The 24,668-nt window shown below is 37.6% G+C and overlaps 1 protein-coding gene and 1 pseudogene across 2 annotated transcripts in view; both read right to left on the bottom strand.

Moving 5' to 3' along the window:
• The window catches only part of BBS9 (Bardet-Biedl syndrome 9), a 458,887-nt gene extending 434,248 nt beyond the window's left edge, over positions 1-24,639 (bottom strand). Inside the window, exons 1-4 of one of the 2 annotated variants that reach the window (XM_047694606.1) lie at positions 23,862-24,639; positions 11,633-11,753; positions 3,438-3,588; positions 377-441 (exon numbers count right to left, since the gene is read on the bottom strand). In XM_047694606.1, the coding sequence (XP_047550562.1) occupies positions 377-441; positions 3,438-3,588; positions 11,633-11,744 (328 nt within the window). In that variant the 5' untranslated portion in view covers positions 11,745-11,753; positions 23,862-24,639. The remainder of the gene's footprint in view (positions 1-376; positions 442-3,437; positions 3,589-11,632; positions 11,754-23,861) is intronic. The other variant, XM_047694605.1, reaches the window with a different exon arrangement.
• On the bottom strand, positions 15,809-17,590 carry LOC125080654 (protein SET-like; annotated as a pseudogene).
• Positions 24,640-24,668: the final 29 nt, after the last annotated feature.

Raw genomic sequence — 24,668 nt, 5'->3', positions numbered from 1 at the left:
GTGTGTCAGCGATACTTTAATAAAAAATAAACAAAAATTTTCTTAAACACTCAAGTATCCTAAGTATGCAAAATTGGCCTCTATTCGTCACAGACAATCCTGGACACAATTCCTGGAAAGAGATCATAAGGAATCCTCTACTAGAAATTTAAATATGCATATAAATAGCAAACCAGAAAAAATGTAATAGCCTAAGTACCTGAAAAAGCAAAATGAACAAGGTAAAATGTTAACCAAAATAAGAAAATCTTCAACCAAATGTTTGTGTTCTCTAGCAAGTGAACATAAGAGAGTGTCTATTCTTATATAATATTAAGAGGTTTTTATATTAAGGTGTTTTTAATACAAATTTTACATTTAAAAAAATGTTTCTTACCTGAGACAGAATAGACACAAAGTTTTCTAGAATGCAACACAGCCAAATGAAGCATTTCAGTACCTCTGAAAAATGGGAAAAGTTTTAAAGTTTTAAATATCAATTTCAGCTGTAACCAAAAAAATTATAAAATAATTTTTAAAAGAGATTATAACCACAACCTACCAACAGTAAACTAAAAATTTACTAGATAACATTCCAAACTGAAAAATAAATGTAACAACAAACACCCACTTTGACAATTCCAGAGGCTCAAGGACTCTGCCTCAAGGAACTGCCTCTAATTGAAGTCACTGTAGCCTCTCAGGAAGTCATATCAGAGGCTCTTTCATGAGTACTCTCCCATAATAACAGAGATCCAAGTTCTGGCTTTGTCTTTCTGGGTAATCAACCTCTGACCTTGGTCAAGTTACTTAATCTCTCTGAGCCTGTTTCCCCTTTTGGAAAATAAGAGGTTTCAATTAAATGAAATAAAATCCTGTGACAGCACCTTGTAAAATATAAAGCACCAAAGAATGCTAATCATTATTAATAAATGGCATATGTCACTTCCAGCTCAGAAATTTTATTAAAGGCGCTGAAAATATTTCAGTTTGGACTAAACTGACACGGGCACCAATACACTTCCCAGCCCCTATCAAGTGGTTTCCAAGACATGATACAATCTAGAAATCATTAAGTCCAGTCTTCAAGCATCATGTCAGTGGACAGAAAGGTGTAAAGGATGTAAATGGCAGTGCTCTGTTGCAGAGTAGGGCCAGACTAGAGGAAGCAGTTACTAATCAGCTCTGGGCATGTGGCCAAATCTCCACATTTTTTTCAAGAAAAACCAGAAAGCAGGGATTTTATGTGAAATCTCCTGGATCTTAAATATTGGCAACTCTCTTAAATTTAAAACACATCTGCAAGCAGTCCTCCAGCGTACAACCTCTGATACAGACTCTGTTCTAAACTACAAAGACTATAATTGAAATCTGAAGACCTGAATTGGGGTCCTGACTGTGCACCTTGGTATCTGTGTAATCATTTGACCTTTCAGAGTATTAGTCTCTCATTTACAAAATAAGAATATTGGTTAATACCTCCAAAACATCCTTATAATGAATATAAGTGCTCACTATCCACTCTACTACCAAAAAAATGTAAATATATATGCAACTGTCACATACTCAATATTGACTTCAAAAAATAATTATTGCCCTGCACACTCAAAACACTTATTCTATCACGCACAGGAAAAGAATATAATGTCATGGAAAGATAACAGAGTATGGAGTCAGACAGACCCGGGTCTGAATCCTGGCTGTGTGACCTAAAGCTCTGAGCTCTAGCTAGGTTCCTTATCCTTTTTTTTTTAATAATTTTTATTTTTTTATTAACACATAATGTATTATTAGCCCCAGGGGTACAGGTCTGTGAATCGCCAGGTTTACACACTTCACAGCACTTACCATAGCTAGTTTCCTTATCCATAAATACAGATCACATCTTACAGATAAGATTAATGAGATTGTACTCATTAATTAATACCAGTATAGTATCCACTCATTAATGTTAACCTCCTTCCTTCCATCAAGCTATACTTAGGACTACTGAATAGAATGGTCATAACTGCACCTCACTCTTTCAAAAAGTAGAAAGATAAAAATGCTTTTTTAGAGGCAAGAATCCTTCTGTCTCCTTACTTTATAAATCTATCATGCCTTGTATATGCTATGTATACAACAGGCACTTACATAATCATCATCTACTTTTAGATGGAGTAGATATTTACCAACCACATCAGACACAAAATCTCTGATCCAGCCTATCACAGTGCGTTAAAGTCCTATCTCATGCCCTGCCCACAGCATCTATGAAGCACCTTCCCATCAGAATAAAACCTCAATAGAAGGGCATTAATGCAAGAATGGTTTTTCAAGCAAGAGCCAAGACCCTGAATAAATGGAAAGTAGGGCCAGTAAATCATGACGAGCAAATGTAGTGAGTCAAAAACCCAGAGCTTAGGGCACTCCCAGACTCCCAGACTTAAAAAAAAAAAAAAAGTAAGGGATAACAAGACCACCTCTATCTATATAACTTTTCACAATATATACTTTTATAAATGATTAAGAAATATAGGCTCAATTTTAAGAAAATTCATACATGACAATAAGATAAAATCAGCAGCATCATCGGGAAATAAAATGCAGACAATTACACAAAATGCAACTAATAAAGAGCTTTCTAAAATAAATTAGGGTTAAAAATAAAGTACTTGGGGGACACCTGGGTGGCTCAGTGGGTTATTAAGCCACTGCCTTCAGCTCAGGTCATGATCTCAGGGTCCTGGGATCGAGTCCCATATCGGGCTCTCTGCTCAGCAGGGAGCCTGCTTCCCCCTGCCCACTGCCTGCCTCTCTGCCTACTTGTGATCTCTCTGTCAAATAAATAAATAAAATCTTTAAAATAAATAAATAAATAATAAAATAAATAAATAAATAATATATATATTTATATACAAATAAATAAAAGATCTTTAAAATAAATAAATAAATAAATAAAGTGCTTGGAAACAAAGCTCTTATAAGAGTAAGACTTACTTTGTGGATTGAGCTGACTTCTTTTAAGAAACTAAGGACCCTTCCACACCAAATAAGTGCAGTAATTCATTTTAAAGCTTCAATGTTATATGTTAAATACAATAACTGCTACTTTGTCTAATTATTTAAACAGACATTTATAGAACCTGGATAATTAGTTCTTTAAATAAGTGAATACTTTCTATTTCTTTCTTTATTTTCAAAAGCTTATCTCTTTTCCTTTAAACTTCTGATACGTCAGACATGTTAGGTCTGTTACTATTTTTTTTTAAAGTTCTAAATTATTCTCTTTGTGCAGGTTCCCAAATTTAAAAAAAAAAAAATGTTCAGTACATGAGGAACACCCAGGTAACAATATCCAGAAAATATATTTGTCATGGATAATCCTTTCTTCACTTAAGAATCCACAAAAATGACACAATCACGGAATGATATACTACAGGTAAGATAAAATGTCAGAATTAAGGAGCTGTACTTACGAAACAAACTTCCCTACTTCCACTTGCAATATTGGATCTCGTAGATGAACTTCTAGAAGCAAATCTTCAGCTTGAGCTCCATCTCCTGTTTTTACAGGATGGGGGTTAAAGATTCTTAGGTATCCCATAAAGCTACCCACAATTATTTTATCTGTAGAGAGAGGTTTTTTAAAAGATATAAGAAGAAACAAACATTAGCAACAAAATTTCTTTGGAAATAAACTTTCTAATGTTTAAAAGAAAAATTTAAAAATGAAAACAAACCAAAAAATTAATTAATAAATAAAAATTAAAATAAAAATTAAACCAATTGAATCTTGCTTCATATACAAAGCCCAATCTGCCAGCAGATAATGTAACTAAAAACTTTTTTTTAAAGATTTTATTTATTTATTTGACAGAGAGCAAGAGAGATCACAAGTAGCCAGAGAGGCAGGCAGAGGGAGAGGGGGAAGCAGGCTCCCCAATGAGTGGAGAGCCCAATGCAGGGCTCTGGGATCATGACCCAAGCCGAAGGCAGAGTCTTAACCCACTGAGCTACCCAAGTGGCCCAAAACAACTTTTTTTAATATCATCAATATTCAAGCATACTAACATATTATGTGTTTTTCCTAAGCTTTGCTTTGGTGTCAGTAGTTATAATTTAACTCCGTCAAAGCAAGTCCTTTTACAAAAGACTAATATAAGATTGTACACTGATTTCTTCATAGAGTGTCAACTCTACAGCTGTTGAAATCATTGTATTAAAAAGAATTCTGAGCCCTCACTAGTAGAATGCTCTGATGAACAGTGTCTGTACTTGGACACAAAAGGGAGAAATGGTAACATACGTGTTGTGGGCTGAATTATGTCTCCCCATCTCTCCCCACCCCTGCCAAAAAAAAATATGTTGAAATCCTAACCCCTAGTACCATGATTTTATTTGGAAATAGAGTCTTCACAGATGTAATCAAGTTAAGATGAGGTCACACTCAATCAGGTATGCAATAAAACTCTCTTCTAAGAAGAGAAAATAGGGATGGGGGAGCGCCTGGGTGGTGCAGTCAGTTGAGTGTCCAGCTCTTAGTTTTGGCTCAGGTCATGATCTCAGGATGGTGGAATCAAGCTCCAAGTAGGGCTCTGCACTCAGTGCAGAGTCTGCTTGAGACTCTCTCTCCCTCTCCCTATGCCCCTCCTCTTGCTCTCACTCTTTCTCTCTCTCTCTAAAATAAATAAAATCTTAAAAAAAAAAAAAAAGGAAGGAAGAAAGGAAGGAAGGAATGGAGGACGAGAGTATAAAGGGTGGTGGGGTGGATGAGAGGAGATCGCCATGTGAAGACATTTAAGAAGATGATGATGTGGCAATGGAGACAGTGATTAGAGTGATACCGCCACAAGCCAAAGAATGCCTGGGACTACCAGAAGCTGAAAAAGGCAAAGAAGGACCCTAGAGGCTTCAGGTACGGTAGGATGTCCCTGCCAACACCTTGATTTTGGACTTCTAGCCTCTAAAAACTGTCAGAAAATAAATTTCTATTGCTTTAAGCCACTCAGTTCGTGGTACTTGGTTATGGCAGGCCTAGGAAACTAATACTTTAGGTGTCAGTTTTGAAATTGCTTTATTAGTATAAAATATTGACTTTTTTCCATCTACTTAGAAGTAGGAGTTTTACATACCTATTTACTGAGAGCTTATCATGTGCCAAGCAATGGCCTATGTAACTTTTATGTATTATCTCATTAAATCCTCATAATAACCATATGAGAGAGGTACTATCCTGGGAATTTCAATCCTGAATAGCGATACCAGGAATCTGCTGCTAGATGATCAAATGGCAGCTCCCACAAGTTCTATACAGTCTCTAGAACCATGCTGTTCCCATTCCACCACTAAGGTTTGGCCAGTTCAACTCTTCCTGCATTTGAGAGATCGAGGTCACTCTTACTCCAATCCCTCCTTTATTTATATTTATCATAGTTGTTTCCTAACTTGTGACCAAAAAAAAAAAAAAAAATCAGGAAGAAACTGGCAGCAGAGAATAAACCGCAATACCAGTTCCTGCAGGAATATTTGGAAATTGGTTCTTGAGCTGAGTTGGGATACAACCCAGTAAGACTCTAGGCAGGGTTAAATAACATCGTATACAGTGACAGAACAGTTAATCAAGTGAACACCTCCAGGCATCTGGGACCTGTGCCCATTGCAGGTGACACTCTGGTGGACTGGAGAGCTGCTGCCCTAGAACAACAGAACAGGAAGGAGGAATGCCAAACCATATATAAAATGGCTTTTCTAAGAGCACTGCATAATTTAAAATAAGAGAATAAGTTTAAACCTCAAAATTCCCATCTCAGGGTAAAGAACAAAATTCAGGGTCCTTGGGACTCTGCAGAAAGAATTTCTTTCTTCTTATATCAATGAGGCTTAACCACTAAGAATCTAATTCAGGAACTGATTCTGTAGGTTTTAAATTACAGTAACAAATGAGTTCACAGTCTCTCCAGGTTTCTTGCATAAAAATAAAGACATTCATCTCAAAGAATGAGATTACAATGCTACATAATGAGGTTACTGGCAAAGTCTACAAGGCTTGGATATACTCAAACCTCCAAACTTTTCTAAAACATTCCCCACTGAGCTTCCTATGTATCCCCCCATACCCTAATTCCTATTTCATTCACCGAATAACCAAGATTCAGCTTCACCCCAGCCCTTTTTCATACATAAGAGGAAGCCAGGATGGTGAAGTCCACATGGTGACAATTTAATCCCTAGAAACAAAATGTGTAGGTCTGAGTATTAAAATGGCAGGACTTTTATAGTAACCAGAGCTCAGGTAACAGTCTAATTCTCACAGACATTAAGCTATGATTAATGGGATCCCCAGGAACGAAATGAACAGGCAATTCATTGAGACCCTTTTTTTCCCCAATGGTTTATTTATTTTTTTTATTTATTTATTTTGTTAGAGTAGTATTCAATTGTAAGAAGGTCCTATGTTTATCAAACTGAAGCCTTTTGTGAAACCTATAATCAAAAATATATGGGTCTCTGAAAAAGACTAACTCAAGCCAACTGTATAGACAGTTACAGTATCTCACCCATTTCCACACTGAAGTCAATTTACAGACTCAGAGTCCCTTGAATAAAGACAACACAATATAGATGCTATAACACCACACATGCCTACTATAAATTTTCCTCAGATCTTTCCCTACAGGACAAGTAGTCATTTACCCAGGTACACTGAGGAAAGGGAAATAACCAAACTTTGTGAGAATACTGAATATTGGCTCTGAGTTACGACTAATTCTGGAACCCTACAAATAGATTGTTGTTGATCATTATGGAGACTCAGTGACAAATGAATTTTTTTACTTAGTTTATCCAGTGGAGAGCAAAACTAGCCTATGATTTCTCACCTAGTTTCTGAGAGTTTAAAGGAAATGTATTTTCACAGAAAATAGTAGAACATCCTTTTGGTTCCCTAAAATGGACATGAAGGATATTATATGGGGAGAGATATATGGAAGCCAATGGGACTCTATCTCCCCATCAAGAAGAAAATCAAAATAAATACCACAGGTAGGGTCCCTGGGTGGTTCAGTTGGTTAAGCATCCAACTCTTGGTTGTAGCTCAGGTCTTGATCTCCTGGTTGTGAGTTTAAGCCCCATGTTGGGCTCCACACTGGGCAGGGAGCCTACATACATACATACATACCACTGCTAGGCCTGATTTGGGGTAGTTCTCAAAATTCAATGCCAAAAAGCTTCAATATGGATATGTGGTCATTCTTACCACATACCTGCTTAATAACCAAAACTGTCAATATAGAGAAGTTAGGGTTGATCAGTATAACTTAAAGAATAACCCCAAATTCTTCTATTATTTCACATCTTGTCTTTCTTGAAGCCAACTAATAAAACCCATCTGCTCAAATACAGTTCTAGATCTTAATAATGCATTTTCTCCTTTCTAATACCAACGGGAAACAGTTTGCTTTTACTGGACAGGAATAGGCATATATCTTTATATGTACTACCACAATCTAAACTGCAGGAACCAGGACTACCTCAACATCGTCTCATAAGAGCCAAAGGAGGCTGAAAGAAATATGCGTGAAACCCAGGGATCTCCAAGGACCCTTCCCCATACTGTCTGGATCAGTAGTAAAAGAAACTACTATATTCCTCTTTAGGCAAGCATTAATGTTCTAGATCCCTCAGGAATACTCACCTAGACCGATTCTCTGATCCTTCCATCTCTACTCAAGACCAAGAGCCCTAACCAGATGGAAGGTAGTCGAAGTAAAAAAAAGAAAGAAAGTAGCATAGTATACAGCCCAATAACCAGATACAAAACAGAAGGTATCCCCCCAATATGATTTCTTTAAGTTACCATACAATTTTTTCCATTCAATAATCTTAATCTTAAAATTTTTCTTTCTCTTCCTCAACTATTACAAATGAGTGTGAACACAGATTGTACATACAACTTAGTCTAGTGGCAACAGAATATTGGAACGTGATCATGACTAAATTACAAGGAAAAGGGATATCACCCAAAGACCCTGGACTTGCAGAGCCGGGCCTTCCTGAAAGTGCCTCTGAAGCAGTAGGTGCACATTGTTCTTTACTACTGCAGGGGGGTAAGAGCACATGCTTGTGCAGCTGTACAAGGGACAGCTACCCCACATGAGGCATAAACTTATTAAAAGATAAACTTATTAGCTATTTTTCAGTCAGCTTTATGTGTTTTCCACTTAGGATTCTTCTAGCAAATTCTCCTCAGGCTATAAGCTGGCATGGAATCTAAACTGGACCACTCAGACTCTCCCACTCACCCCCACTTCCTACTATTTCTCCCATGAATCTGAATCTTGAGAACGAGAAAGTAAGTACAGCTTTAAATGCATGGTGTCTAATTTCAACTGGGATCTCAAGATTAGCAAGGAATCCTTCTACATATCAAGTTGGCTTTGCCTAAAACAATTTCAAGATGCTTAATACCATCTTTTCATTCTGATCACTCCAAATGACCTGCAAACTTCTCTTCTTCTGTACTCATTCTTACCCTCTTGCCTTCTGTCACAGTGAAAGAAAAGTTCTCACACCTTCCATAGGCACAACTGATCCCATCTCTTACTGTCACTCTGGATCCCTGCTCTTTTTTTTTTTTTTTTTTTAAGATTCCATCTTTAAATAATCCCTACACCCAACATTGTAGATTGTCAAACTACAATCTTGGGATTCAGAGTCACATACACCACCAGCCAAGTCAATCAAATGCCCCATCCCTGCTTTAATACATCCTCCCTGCTATATATTGAATTTTTCCCACTTCTCTTTACCCTACATCGCCCCCAGTCTTAATCCTCTCTTCTTCCCTTCATAGCTAAGTTTCTTTAGAGGGCCATAAACACTCAGTCTTCCCCACTCACTGCAAATCTAGATTTTGTTACCATTGTGCCCACTCATCCACCCTCATGGAGAACACAAATGAGCCACTTGTTAAATGGCCACTTGAACACTAATGAGCATTAGAACACTAGTGGCTACTTGCTGCTAAATGGAAACTTCAGTCATCATGTCACTAAACCTTGCCTGCCAGGTATTAGCCCAACTAGTTCTCCTGCCTCTCTGCCTGCCCTTCTCAGAATCTATTACCAACTACCCTTCTCAAACCTCCCCATTCAATGCTTGTATTCTTTAGGTTATGGTCCTAAGATTCTTTCCATCTATTCCACCTTCTTTCCCTGTGCATTTTCACACATTCTCAGGGCTTCAAATACAACCAGTATATGGCTCACTTCAAAATCACTACCACTGGGGCATCTGGGTGGCTCACTCAGTTAAGCATCTGACTTTTGATTTTGACTCAGTTCAAGATCTCAGTCATGAGATAGAGCCCTGCATTGGGCTCTGTGTTAGGCCTGGAGCCTGCTTAAGATTCTCTCTCTCTCCCTCTCCCCCTATCCCCAACCTGCACTACATGCATACTCTCTTTCTAAAAAAAAAATTTTTTTTCAATAAAAAATTTTTTTAAAAAATCACTACCTCAGGGCACCTGGGTGGCTCAGTGGGTTAAAGCCTCTGCCTTCGGCTCGGGTCATGATCCCAGAGTCCTGGGATCGAGCCCCGCATCGGGCTCTCTGCTCCACGGGGAGCCTGCTTCCCCCTTCTCTCTCTGCCTGCCTCTCTGCCTACTTGTGATCTCTGTCTGTCAAATGAATAAATAAAATCTTAAAAAAAAAAAAAAAATCCTGGGAAAGCATTCTAAAATGCTCTAGTCCAGTGAAAGGGAACAGGCAAAATTGTGGAAGTATATGGATTGCCCTTATATTTAAAAAAAAAAAAAAAAAAAAATCACTACCTCTATTCTGCCTACTAGTCCTTTCTCAAATAGACCATGTCCCAAACTACTCTCATTTATCTCCCGTCCTATAAGATCAATGAGAATTATCCTTAAACTGTACTGTGTCACCACTCAACTTTGGAGCTTATCAAAAATTGCAGACACAAAAGCCCAGCCTTCCAATCCACCTACTTCCAGGAAATATGACCTTATAGGAGCTATATATCTAAGACAGAAAAACTTCATATATAACAATCATCCCAGAACATGATGATACTGGTAGTCCAAGCTTTGAGAAATGATAGGCAATTTTTTTTTCTATGTGGGACACACACATGAAATGATTTTTGTATAGTATCCTTGGGAAAATAGAGAAAACTTCTCACAGCTGGCCACAAATTGAGAGGAAACACACTGGTAACTGGTAACCCACTTCTGGCACTCCAGTGAAGAGCTCTAATAGAAATGATGAGTGAACAGTAAGCTATTCAGACAATCAATCAGGATAGTTTCCAACAAACTTGATCTTTTGTTAGTTTGGACATGGGTTTGAAATTGTTCTCTTTGGCATATATTTTTGTAGCCTGAGTATTCTGTAGTGCCAAATAATAAAGGAATTTTATTTATTTTATTTTATTTTATTTTAGTGTCAACAAACAGGCAAGAGACAAGATTGATCATCTTTGAGGAACCTCTCAGGACACCCTCTGAGTATAAGACCTTACCATCCCCTATTAGTGGAAGGACAGAGCCCAGATTTTCCTTAGAAATAATTCAGGTGCTCAGTACTGCTTAGTACCTCCCACTCTTCTTTGCCAATATAATTTTCTCCTTTTACCTTGTCCCCAAAATTCTACTGTTTTTATTATATGCAAGAGAAATAGAATGAAGAAAATGTACAGAGACAATATTTATACATATTGAGTTAAAGACTGATTATCAGTTTTCTTTTTAAGAGGCCAACAACTATCCAGATTACAAAAAAGAAAAGGAAAAGCTCATGACTATATAACATTAAAACCAAATACAAGTTTCAAATAGCAATGATACAGAAGTACAATGTTTTAGAAACCACTTCAAAAAATATGAAGATGCAGGGGCGCCTGGGTGGCTCAGTGGGTTAAAGTCTCTGCCTTCAGCTCAGGTCATGATCCCAGGGTCCTGGGATAGAGCCCCACATCAGGCTTTCTGCTGAGTGGGGAGCCTGCTTCCCCCTCTCTCTCCCTGCCTGCCTCTCTACTTGTGATTTCCACCTGTCAAATAAACAAATAAAATCTTAAAAAAAAAAAATGAAGATGCAAACAGAAGCAAATAATATAAAAATAAAACAGAATGTTGTTGCCAAAATCATAATATGAAAATGAAAATGAAAGCAATGATTTAATAATTGTTTTCTATGAACAAATAGAGCTAGAATAATTTTTCCATTCTGATATGAATCGCTTTCAAATTCAAATTTTTTCAAATGTATAATTTTCCTTGAAAATAATTTCTTAAAAAACTTCAAAATTAAAAATATTTTAGTAGTCTACTTAATTTTGCAAAAAAATGAAAAGTTTTATAACAAATGAAAACAAATTAAATATTGCCTTGTAATATTTTTTCAGTTCCAAATCACATGACAGAATCAACACAAACCAGAAAAACACAAAGAGCAAAACAGAAGAACTGTATTTATCAGCCTGCTACCTCCTAAATATTATAAGGAAAACTACCTTCAAAATTAGGGCATAATTATGACAGTTCATTTAAGTTGTGTAAGTATACTTTAAAGTGTATAAGTATACTTTTAAAAATGAAGTCATTTTTATTTTTCTCAGTAAAGCTTTGCTCCAAGATGCATAGTCATAAGTTGCTTACCTTGTCCATTTCCAGTATTGTCAACATCACCCAAACACAAACAGCCTTGATCAAATTCTTCTTTTTCTCCCAGAACAGTAGACCACCAATTACGGGCTTTAAATAAAGACATTTTTGTTCACTAGAAAAAGAAAACATTTATTTATAGTAAAAATCTACCTCACACCAAGAATTATAAATTAATTATCTCTTAAAGCATAGCAAATTAAATGTGGACAATGTTAAGAAAAACATTTATGAATTTAATTTTTTTATATTTTGCAAAAATATGTGAAACCACAAATCCAAACAGCTGAAAACATAATCAGATGTTTTGCAACACCATTAGAGAGTCAGTCTGAAAAATGTTATACATAAATGTTGGGTCAGTTCTCTTTTCTGGAACATTTGGTAGAGAATGACACAAAGTATCAAAAAACTTATTTGGAGGCAAGCTTCAAATTCTAACAGCACTAGTTAGTACATAATTCCTTAGCAAAATACCTAATTTTCCTTCATTTTGGTCATAGGAAAAACCATAGCATCTCTTGTCACAATGAACTGCTGAGAAGAACAAATGAAATCACATGACTAACACTGAACTGGTACATTATAGGTACTCAAAAAGCATTTGCACGCTTTCCCCATTCTATTTGTAGAAAGGCAAAGCAGAAGAGGGAAATTCACCCTAAAAAAGAACAAGGAAAACTGAGTGTGGATCTATTTATACCACTATATCACTAAGCACCCACAAAACCTCTCTCTGCTTTGATTCTTTTTTTTTTTTAAGATTTTATTTATTTATTTGACAGAGAGAAATCACAAGCAAGCAGAGAGGCAAGCAGAGAGAGAGGAGGAAGCAGGCTCCCTGCTGAGCAGAAAGCCCGATGTGGGGCTTGAACCCAGGACCTGGGATCATGACCTGAGCCGAAGGCAGCGGCCCAACCCACTGAGCCACCCAGGCGCCCCTCTGCTTTGATTCTTCATCTAGAATGAGGATATACCAGCAACATCTACTATTGAATTACTAATATAGTAAATGTGAAAGCCCACTGAGCCTCTTCTTGATTTACAAAACAAACATCACACACCCTGGGATTCTATGAGAGTTCATTTATTCAACATAAATGAGCCTTTCCTTCCTGCTACACTGATTTAAATAAATGTTAGGAAATGCAGTCAATATTCCTTATTCAAAGACATCCCATTCTATAAGGTTGAGGCAAACACTGAATTAGCAAATACTGTACTACTGTTCCTAGGGGAAATAGAAAGTTGGGCTCTTGGAACCTCCAGTCACAATACTTTCATGAACCATTCAATACATAACTTTGTTTTTTGAGTCACTGTTCAAAGATACTTTATTTAATATACTATTAATTCATGAACATTCAACAGTCAACAACACTATAACTCATACCTGAAGGAAGCTTATCTGATACATACATTTTCTCTATAAGGTACATGGCAACCTTCTCACACTTACGAACATTAAAACCTTTCACTATTATATTTGGGGACCTTTTTAAGCAACAAAAATTAAAACAAACAAATAAATAAACCCAAACCACAGAGATGTGGAAAACATGACACTAAGCAGACCCTGAAAAGGATACTTGTTTATAGTGTAAGAGCTGAAACAAGTAGGCAGTTCCTGTGGTTGGTATCTGTTGGGAATAAGTGATTCAAATTTTTTGCCACTCTATGCATGACCACAAATCACCCAAAAGCACCATGAGTATTGATTTTGGTATTACAAATAAATTTTAGCAAATAGGTAAACTCACAAATAGGTAATATGCAAACAATGAGGATCAACTATACATTTAAAAAAATCTAAATCAGTCTGCTTCTTAAAGCAGGCCTTCCACATAGGCTAATCACAGAAAGCAAGACCACTTGCTTTCATTAAGTTTGCCAAGGAACTAGCTGAGAATCATGTGGTAGTGAAAAGTGAAGACTCTGGAGAAGGACTAGTGCAAATCTGAATCCGAGTTCCATACAAATCATTAAATCAGTGGAGGGTTACTAAAAGTTACCAAACCTCTCTATACTTCAGCTTCCTCATCTATAAAATAAAGAATGATGTTGTAAGGAATAAGAACACAGTAGAAATATCTATGGAATGGAAGAAAATATCTGCAAATTACATATCATAAAGGGTTAACATACACAATACATAAAGAACCCATACCATATACATCAACAACAAAAAAAATTTTTTTAATGGGCAAAGGATATTTCACCAAAGAAGATATACAAATGGCCATAAAGCATGTGAAACAATGTTCAACATCACTAATTATTAGGGAAACGCAAATCACAAACACAATGAAATACCACCTCACAACCACTAGGACAGCTACAACAACAACAACCCCAAAAAAAAAAAAAAACAAAAAACCCTAGAAAAAAAACAAGTGTTGGCAAGGATGGAATGTAATTGGAACCCTAGTGCACTGTTAGTGAAAATCTAAAAGACTGTAACCACTATGGAAACTCTATGGTGGTTCCTCAAAAAATTAAATATATAAATTACCAGGACTACGGGGTGGCTCAGTCAGTTAAACATCCGACTGTTGATTCCAGCTCAGGTCATGATCTCAGGGATGTGAGATCAAGTCCTTTGCTGTACTCCGTGCTGGGCATGGGACCTGCTTAAGATTCTCTCTCTCCCTCTCCTCTGCCCCTCTCCCCTGCTCTCTCTCCCTCTAAAATAAAATAAAATAACAAACAAACAAATAAATAAATAAAAATATAAGTTACCATATGATCCACCCATTCCACTTCTGAGTATCTATTCAACAGAAATGAAAATAAGAATTCAAAGAGATATTTGTACTCCCATGTTCATAGCAGCATTATTCATAATATCTGAAAGGTAGAGGCAACCCAAGTGTCCATCAATGAATGACTGAATAAACAAAATGTGATATACAATGGAATATCTTAAAAAGGGAGTAAACTCTGACCTATGCAACAACATGGATAAACCTTGAGAACATTATGTTAAGTGAAATACACCAGTCACAAAAACAAATATGGCACGATTCCACTTATATGAAGTATCTAGAGTAACCAAATTCATAGAGATTCTACTCTATGGTGTTTGCCACGTTTGGGGTGAGAAAGAAGTGGAGAGCTTTTATTTATTGGGTATAGAGATTCAGTTTTGTAAGGTGAAGAGTTCTGGAGACTGGTTGCACAAAAATGTGAATGTACTTAACAGTACTGAACTGTACACTTAAAAATGGTTAAGATGGCAATTTTATGTTATGTATATTTTATCACAATTGAAAATCAAAAATAAAAACTTTTAGTTTGGGAAAAAAGGAACACAGTATTATTAGCACAATACTTGCCACATATCAGCACTCAATAAACATTAGCCATTGCCACAGTTTTTACCCTTTTTATGATATATTTTTTATAACCTACATTGAAGAAAAGAAACAAATGTACTTCAATGCGTGAATAAATAAACTATGGTAAATCCTTACCACAGATAAAACTTGGCATTTTTTTTTTAAGATTTTATTTATTTATTTGACAGAGAGAGAGATCACAAGTAGGCACAGATAGGCAGGCAGAGAGAGAGGGGGAAGCAGGCTCCCCACTGAGCAGAGAGCCCGATGCGGGGCTTGATCCCAGGACCCTGAGATCATGACCAAAGCCGAAGGCAGAGACTTAACCCACTGAGCCACCCAGGCACCCCTTGGCAATTTTTTTAAATGAAATAACAACTTGGATGGATCTCAAGGGCATTATGCTGAGTGGAAAAAAATTTAAAAAAAAAAAAGCCTAATCCCAAAAGATCACATATTAAGTAATCCCATTTCTATAACATTTTCAAAATGAAAAAATAAAATGGATGGAAAACAGATCAGTGATTGCCAGGGTTAAGGGGAGGGATGACTTTAATGGGCTAGTAGAAGGGAATTTCTTTGGGATAATAGAAAAGTTCTGAACCCTGATTTTGGTGATGGTTTCATGGGATAAATTTCTTTGAGCTATATTCCAAGAAGAAAAGTGTATGTAATGTAAAACCTAGTGAAATCTAAATAAGATATTTTTAAAATAAGATTTATAGTTTAGTTATAGTATTATACTAACATCAATTTAGTAGTTTGATAATTGTTCTGCTGCCACTGGGAAATCATTACTTTGTGTGTGTGTGTGTGTGTGTGTGTGTGTGTGTGTGTACACATTTAGTTTTATTGTAACAAAGCAACTTGTACACTTTTAACGTTTAAAACTGAGCATCATCTTTCCTTTCCAGTGAAACAAAAAGAAAATTTAAAAATAAACAGGAACAAAATTACAATAGAGAATGTCAATTCCAAATAAGATCCTACAAGTTCTGCTGATTCTCCCATCGAGTGGCAGGGCTCAAGTCATCATTAGGAGAGAGTTTTATTTTAAAAGTGTCATCTTAAACTGCAAGGATGTCCGTTAAACATCACAATTAAACATGCCAAAGGAGAAGCCATGTTGTCAAAATGCCCACTTAACCCACCCAAACATCTCAAACCCACCCTTTGCTGACCTTCTATAACCCCATTTTTTTAAGTTTTTTTTTCTTTTTTTTAAACAAGAGAAAGTAGACAGGTACATGTTGGTAAATGCTAACTGTCCATATTCACATAGAGACACAGTGTAATCTCTGAGCCCAATATACAGAGAAAGGAGGAAAAAAGCTAGAATTCTATGCACTACTACACAGGGGCCTAGCACCCTCCAGCTTCCAGCAGAGCTAAGGGAGCAGAAGGTTTTTCTTTTTTCCCACAGAGCACGGTGGTGTTGATTCCATAAAGTTTTTGTTTTTGTTGAGACAGGAAGGGACAAAAATGAATTTGGAACAAAAAGGGGTAGAGATTCTTTTCCCACTGTATTCTGCTCAAGGTATTTCCCCCCAAAATAAGCTGAGAACCATGGTATAAAGGGAGAGAAAAAGGAGACTTCAAAAAACAGGGCGAATGAGCACGAGAGGAGAAAAGAAAAAGAAAAAGGAAAAAAAAGAAAAAAGACGGCAACTTGCTCCCAGGGACTGAAGAAAATTAAAAAAGGAAGGTTGGAATCCATCAGTGTTCCATTAGTCATCTTCTCCTTCATCCTCCTCTCCTTCCTCCCCCTCATCATCATCTTCATCTTCTTCACCTTCATCCTCATCTCCTTCTTCATCAATATCTTCCAATCCTTCTTCTTCTTCATCATCATCATCATCCTCTTCTCCTTCCCCTTCTTCATCATCCATATCGGGAACCAAGTAGTACTGTAATGGATTTGGCCAAATATCATCTTTGATGACCTCTCCTAACTCATCTGCACCTGCATCAGAATGGTCAGTAAACCAGGTGAAGAAGCTCTCTGGTTCCTCATGCTGTCTCTTCCTGCTGGCTTTATTCTGTGTTTGACTTGAACGTTTCATCAAATCCTTTCCAGATTTCCATTTGATTTCAGTGGACTTTGAAGATGGATCACCACTCCCATTCAGATGAAATTCTTTGGAGAGAACCTTATTTTCGAAGTAAGGGTTTTCATCAAAATAAAAATCTATTCTGTAACCTGATTTAATATCTTCAAATTCTGTCACTTCAACTCTTGTCAAATAATGCAGCGCCTCTTCATCCTCCTCCCCAAGCAGTGCAGACACTTGTGGATGGTTGACAAATGTTGTTACCCAAAAATTGGGGATTTTGGCGATCAATTCCCTGAAAAAATGGTTGGCGGAGTTTGTTATATTTCTGTTCTACTTTCAAAATCTCCTCACTGGCTTGTTCATTAAGTCTGTCTATTTCATTTTGTACTTCATCAATATGTTCAATTGCTTCTTGCTGTTCTTTTTCTCCCTTATGCAAGTGCTGAGATGTTTACGTCTGCCCTGGCTTGGGGGCAGGAGGCAGTCTCGGTTTCTTCGTTTGAGGCGGGAGCGAAGACTGGCGTTTGGGGGCCATGCTGCAAGGAAACTCCAGGAAACCGGGAGAGAGGCACTTCTGGAAGCTCTGATTGCCGGGAAATCATTACTTTTATAATTTCTATGTGAGTATAATATTTTTCCAGATGCCAAGTTTAAAGAAATAAACAGGAAAAAAAAAAAAAAAAAAAAACCAACTCCATCCAAGGCCTCTCTTTCCACTAAAAAAATAATTAGTCAGATAACGGCAAAGTGTTGATGGAAGTGAAGGGGAAAAAACACAGCAGGTAAATAAGCCTATAATGAGTTTTAACACATGTGGGAGAGTTTTTGAAAAACATCTGTATCACTCGTTATTACTAATGGCATTATATAACCATACAGATTGCCAGATGACTAAACTTCAAACCTGGCAGCAAGTATACAAAATATGTAACAAACACTTTATTACACTTTTACTAAACTTTTTTTTATTTAAGAGGAAAGTAACAGTACTTCATAAGTGCCATATATTTTCATTATATACTCCAGATACATATGGAAAGTTGTTATACACTATTAGAGTATCAGTATAAAGATACATAATTCTCCTGCAGCCCAGAGCAGAATATCACCCAAATTCAATAACACTCAAAGACTCACTTGGAGGACTCACAGCACTCACCATAGAGTTATCATCATGGCTATGATTTATTACAGTGAAAGAATAAAAAATATAATGAAAAAAGAGAAAAGGTACATGAGGCTGGGCTGTGGGGGCGGAGGGGTGGAGTCCTGGAGGAAATCAGACACAAACTTCCAAGGTAGAAAAACTGGGCTCTGTGGTCAGAGGCCAGGGTAAAAAAAGAAAAGAAAACTGAAGAGGGGCATCCAATGATACCAAAGGAAAACCAGGAGCGTGCCTTCTGGAAGGAAATGGGGGAAAAGGTGTATCTAGAAAGAGAGTGGCCAGTTCTATGTTGCTGATATGTCATAAAGAATGAAAGCTAGGGATCAAAACTCCATTTGGAGACATAGTCAAAAATAGAAACAACAGACTAACAAGTATGAGATCCTTTGTACAAATTCTGCATCAGCCAGTTTAAAAGGAATCTCAAGGAGAGAAAATAGGAAGAGAAGATCTCAATATCCAAAGGGGTATCTTTCCCCTCATGTAAGCAGAAGAAAACCTCATGGGAAATGCCAAAAATGGTCGTAGAGAAGAGTTTTTTCCATCAATGCTATTAAATAATATATAAAAAATTAAAGTGAGGGACACCTGGGTGGCTCAGTCAGTTAAGCAGCTGCCTTCGGCTCAGATATAATCCTAGGGTCCTGGAATTGAGTCCCCCATGAGCTCCCTGCTCAGCAGGGGGCCTACTTCTCCCCCTGCCTGCCACTTCCCCTGCTTGTGCTCGGTCTCTCTCTCTCTCTCTCTCTCTGGCAAATAAATAAACAAATCTTTTTTTAAAAAAAATCAAAATGACTATAAACACACATGATTGCATCAGGAGAAAATTGCTATTACGTGAAAGTGGACTCAAAAATCTTTGTTAATGAGCAAATTTGTTCAGCTTGCTAAAATAAAAATGAAAAAACCCTCCAATATGAAAAACTACCTCTCCAACATTGTCTGTAAATGGGAATGTCATCAAGCACTAATTCTTCAAGGACTGCAATCATAAAATTTAAGATCTACTCCTGCTGACAAAATAACACAGGCAACATTTAGTTCCTTCCTCTTTCTCCTGTTCTATCAGTTTCTTCTTAGTCACCATCCACTTCATTAATTGCTTAAGCCCTCCTTTCCTACATTGTTTAGCTCCTTGCTACCTGAAGTGTAGTCCATGGACCACCACCACTATCACCCAAGAGCTTATGATGCAAAACCTCAGCCCCACCTCAAACAATATCCCCAGGTGAGTCTCAAATTAATAAATAAAATCTTTAAAAATTTTTCTCTTTGCACACAGCAGTTGTATTCCCAATATGCTTGTATATAATAACTTTTTAACTTACTCTTTAATAGTCTTACAGAGTACTTTGTTATCTACTGGAACCCTCACCAAATCTTTTGATAACATAAGTATGTCTTCCATAAGCATCATGCTATACAATTTAAAATTTAAAAATTTCAGAGGATTTCACTTTCAGAATGACATATGAGAAGCTCCATGGACCCACTCCCCAGCAAAACTGGAGAAAATTATTTTTTAGAACAATCATTTAAAGTCTCTGGAAATTGTCCTAAAACTATAAAGAAAATAAAGAAACAAAAAATCTACTAAAACTCAGTAAGAAAATTAAGAGTCTGTAGTATTTTTTAAAAAAACAATGCTCACTCCTTATCTCCTCACTCCAGGCTCAAAACAAGATAGAAACTCCACTCCAGACTGGTACAGCCAAGAATAGAGGCACCCTCTCCTCATAACTCCCAGTCAGAGAATTATCTTGCTGCAAAGAGCAGGACATCAGCATTATTCACCTTGATTCCAGCTATCTGTTGCTGACTAAAGATGAAAAAGAAAATCTAAATCAAAAAACTACCCACAATATAAAAACTACCCACAAAAACAAAAATTAAAAACAACCTTATCATCTCAACTTGAGAAAAGCATCTGACAAAATAAAATCCAACACTATTCCATTATAAAAATACTTAAAACACTAAGAATAAAACAGAACTTCCTCAAACTGATAACGGACAATTATGCAAAACCCATGGCTTATACCATACTTAATGATGGATGACTAGATGCTCTTTTGCTAAGATGAGACCCAAGAGTAGGGAGTCCATATTCACGACTTCTATTCAATATTGTACTGGAGGTTTTAAGTCAGGCCATTAGGTAAGAAAAAGAACTAGAAGTCTCCCAGACTGGAAAGGAAGAAGTGTAACTATCTTTACTCACAGATGACACGATCTGGTGTATAGAAAATCCTAAAAATTTGGTGAAAAACTATTAGAGTTAATGAACAAGTTAAGTAAGATTGAAGGATACAAAAGTATTAATACATAAAATTCAACTGCATTTCTATGTATTTGCAATGAACAATCCAAAAATTGAAACTTAAATAACAATTGCATTTACAATAACATCCGAAAGAATAAAATACCTAGGAGTAAATTTAACAAAACAAGCATAAAGCAAATATGATGAAAATTATAAAACACAGTTGAAAGAATTAAAGATCTAAATAAAAAGGAAAATATCCCATGTCCATGAAGTTATAACATTATTAAGAACCAATACTTCCCAAACTGATCTACAGGTTCAGTGTAATCCTTATCAGATTCCCATATGGCTTCTTCGTACAAATTGACAACCTTATTTTGAAGTTGATATAGAATTGCCAGAAAGTGGGGCGCCTGAGTGGCTCAGTCAGTTAAGCGTCTTGACTCTTGATTTCAGCTGAGGGCATATCAGGGTCATGAGATCCAGCCCTGTATAGAGGCTTGTCACTCAGCCAAGAGTCTGCTAGAGATTCTCTCTCCCTCTCCCCCTCTCCAACACACACACTTTCTCTCTCTCCCAAATAAATAATTAAATAAATATTTAAAAAAAAAAAAAGAATTCCCAGCAATCAAAATAGCCAAGACAATCTTAAAAAAGAAGAACAAAGTTGGAGGATTTGGGGTGCCTGGGTGGCTCAGTGGGTTAAGCCTCTGCCTTTAGCTCAGGTCACGGTCTCAGGGTCCTGGGATCGAAGACCACATCAGGCTCTCTGCTCAGCAGGGGGCCTGCTTCCTCCTCTCTCTGCCTGCCTCTCTGCCTGCTTATGATCTGTCAAATAAATAAATAAAATCTTTAAAAAAATAAATCAATAAATAAAAAATAAAAAAAATAAAAATAAAGGATGAGTAGAAATCTGTAGGTTTTAAAAGGTCCATACCTATGACCACAAGTGATTGGTTTCTTATGTCTCATTAGAATTAACAGAAGATAATCTCTTTATCCCCTAAACTCCAGAAATACTCTTCCACACTTAACAGTTCCTTGTTTTTAGTACTTACTTACATACATTTTCTTCCACAGCAAAGTTTACTGAGATTTAGGGGTGCCTGGGTGGCTCAGTGGGTTAAGCCTCTGCCTTCAGCTCAGGTCATCATCTCAGGGTCCTGGGATCGAGCCCCACATCGGGCTCCCCATTCAGGGGAGAGCCTGCTTCCCTCTCTCTCTCTGCCTGCCTCTCTGCCTACTTGTGATCTCCCTCTCTGTCAAAAACATTAATAAAATCTTTAAAAATAAATTTACTGAGATTTAGTCTTCATTTAAGATATGGATGCTTTAACACCCCATTGGCCTAGTCCTACAGCATAGAAGGATGACTAGAAGAATTGCTGCAACGAAGATAACCCCAAGAATCCTATGGAAAGAAAATGTGGGGGCACCTGGGTTGCTCAGTCTGTTAAACATCCAATCTTGACTTGAGTCCAGGTCATGATCTCAGGGTTGTGAGATTGAGCCTCGAGTTTGGTTCCACACTGGGCGCAGAAACTGCTTAAAATTATTTCTTTTTCTCTTTCTCTCTCTCCCCATCCCCTCACCCCTCCCCTTCTCTCTCCCTTTCAAAAAAAGAGAGAGAGAGAGAATATGTGGATTAGAAGGCAGATACTAGAATTAGGAGGCTAAGCTGCTGACACTGTTGTTCATATTTGCAGTTTTGCTTTCTCCAGGTCATTCCAGTGCTTACTCAAATTTTGGAAAGTAGGAATCAGGTCATCCGGGGCAAGAAAAATGACAAGTGTATAAAGAATTAGAAGAATGCTGCTTTTGAAGACAATATTACAGTCAGTATTAAAATTTTCAATAAAAGACACAGAAGACAAAAGAGCACAGGAGAGGGAGTTAAACATATCTGGGTTCCCTTTTCCATTCCATACGTCAGAAGAGTGACTTTAAACAAGTCCCTCACCTTCTAATCACCTAATTGTTCTGGGGGGTGGTAAGATAAATAGCCTAACACATGTAACTGCTTAACCGTAGGATGTACTCAATTTAAGTGTCAAATAAATATCATTAGTAACTTAGTAGTAGTAATAGAAGTGGTGGTGGTGGAATGTACTCTGAGCCATGCCAGTCTGAACTTCTGGATTGAATATTTAAACGGGACATTTAAAAAAAAAAATGACAGGGGCACCTGGGTAGCTGAGTGGGTTAAGCCTCTGCCTTAGGCTCAGGTCATGATCTCAGGGTCATGGGATCAAGGACCACATCGGGCTCTCTGCTCAGCAGGGAGCCTGCATCCCCCCACTCTCTCTCTCGCCTGCTTCTCTGCCTATTTATGATCTCTATCTGTCAAATAAATAAATAAAATCTTTTTAAAAATATTAAAAATTTTAAAATGACAGTAATCTTTCACTGAAATGTTAATTGACAGGGATGTTTTATAATAACATCATGTATTTCAATAATTTTTTTGTTTCAATAATTTTTGAGAAATATTTGAAAGTCTTTACTCTGAGGGATGAGACTTGCTACATGCATCAAAACATGTAAAACATTAACAATTACTATATACTATGATATAGGATTTTTTCCCCTTCAATAAATGTTTCCACCAAGAACTTGTACCATAAATGTAAGTGTGTGGTTGTACTTTAAGAGCAATTACACACAATTCCACAAAACTAAAAATTCCTTAAACTCAATTTATAAATTATTTGCAAGTTTTTTTAATTCTTCTAAATAAGGATTTGGACTATTCACACACAAACACACACACAAAAATCTCTGCAATTATTCTCTTTACATATTTCTAACATCCTTAGTTACAACCCATGGTTTTCCTCCTAGCATCTTCAAGTTGTGTAGGTGTGTGATGCGGTTTCATGTTTAAAGTAAAAGTGAGGTGGCAAAAACAAAACAAAAACTATGAATTTCTCCAGGAATTTGAAGTCAATTGTAGGACTTAATTAGGGAAAGGAAATGCTGATAAAAATCAGCTCAGTTTATCTAAACTGCTGTGGTCTGCAATATAGAGAGAGAAGGAGAAGCAATAATCCTATTACAAGAATTAGAGGGTATTAGTGCATGCATCCTACTGCAGTCACAGGCTGAGAATTGCTTTGACCATTGGCTCACAAGACCTGTTGAGGTGTCATGGGAAGAGGATGCTTGTGCACCACGTGACATTCCTGAATGGAATCTTGAAAAAATTTTATCAGCCTTTCTCAAAAATGTTCACAATATTTTCACACTTTGTGCTCCTAGTTGCGTTTTATTTTTAATGCAGACATCATTCCTAAGAAACGTACATCCAAATATCCCCCCAAACCATTCCAAGGCATCAGCGGATCGATCTTGCCCACAAAACAAAATACAAAAAAGTGTTTAATTTCGGACATACTCTTACCTGATGCTGAATCAGGTAGGTCCTGCCCCACCTTTCCTCGAACTCTCCGGAGATTTCCCTTGAAGAACGCCTGCCAGGGTCCCAGGGCTGAAACGACGAGAGCAAGAATGGAGGGTGCAGAGCAAAGCAACCCCTCGCTTCACTACTCCCTGTCGTTCCCCTGCTCCAACTTGTTCCACGTCCCAGACGGAGAGAAAGAGCCTCACCAGGGAGCACCACCAACCCCACAGAGTTGGAGCGACACCCACAAGGAGTAAACCTGCATCCTTTCTGTGTCAACCCCGGAGACACGCAGGTAAAACGGCATCAATCCCTTGGAAGAGACCACGCAGGCCACAACAACGGCAAGTCCTGCTTCTCACAAAGAGGAGGAAATGGTGAGGGAGGCAATCAGTGGGATGTAGCAGACAGAGGACAGCAACGGCGGAAGAGACAACTCCCCACTCCCGCCTAACTCCAAGCCGTCTTTGCCCTGTTGTCATAGCACTTTACAACGAACGCCGCTGCGCAAGTCAGTCAGCCGAGCTCCGACGCCTTCTGGGGGTTGTAGTCCAGAGCGGTTGAGAAGCGTGGAAGGCGGAAGACTTTTCCTGCTTAGGTCCGGTCGGGATCAGATTTCTAAAGGAGAGGGCTGGAGTGAGCCATTCCCTGGTCCTCATTAACACAGAGATAATTAATACCATTCCCTTTCCGTCCTTGGACAGTTCCTCAGAGATAGGGTCCGAGGAGGACCAGATTCCCGCCTCCGCTGTGGACGCAGACCACGCCCCCCCACGCCTTCCCCGTCCCGCGTGTCAGCGCGCGGGG

This window comes from Lutra lutra, chromosome 11 (genome assembly GCF_902655055.1).
Source record: "Lutra lutra chromosome 11, mLutLut1.2, whole genome shotgun sequence".
Lineage (NCBI taxonomy): Eukaryota > Metazoa > Chordata > Mammalia > Carnivora > Mustelidae > Lutra > Lutra lutra.
The sequence above is the reverse complement of the archived record's forward strand: the minus strand, read 5'-3'. Positions and strand labels throughout refer to the sequence as shown.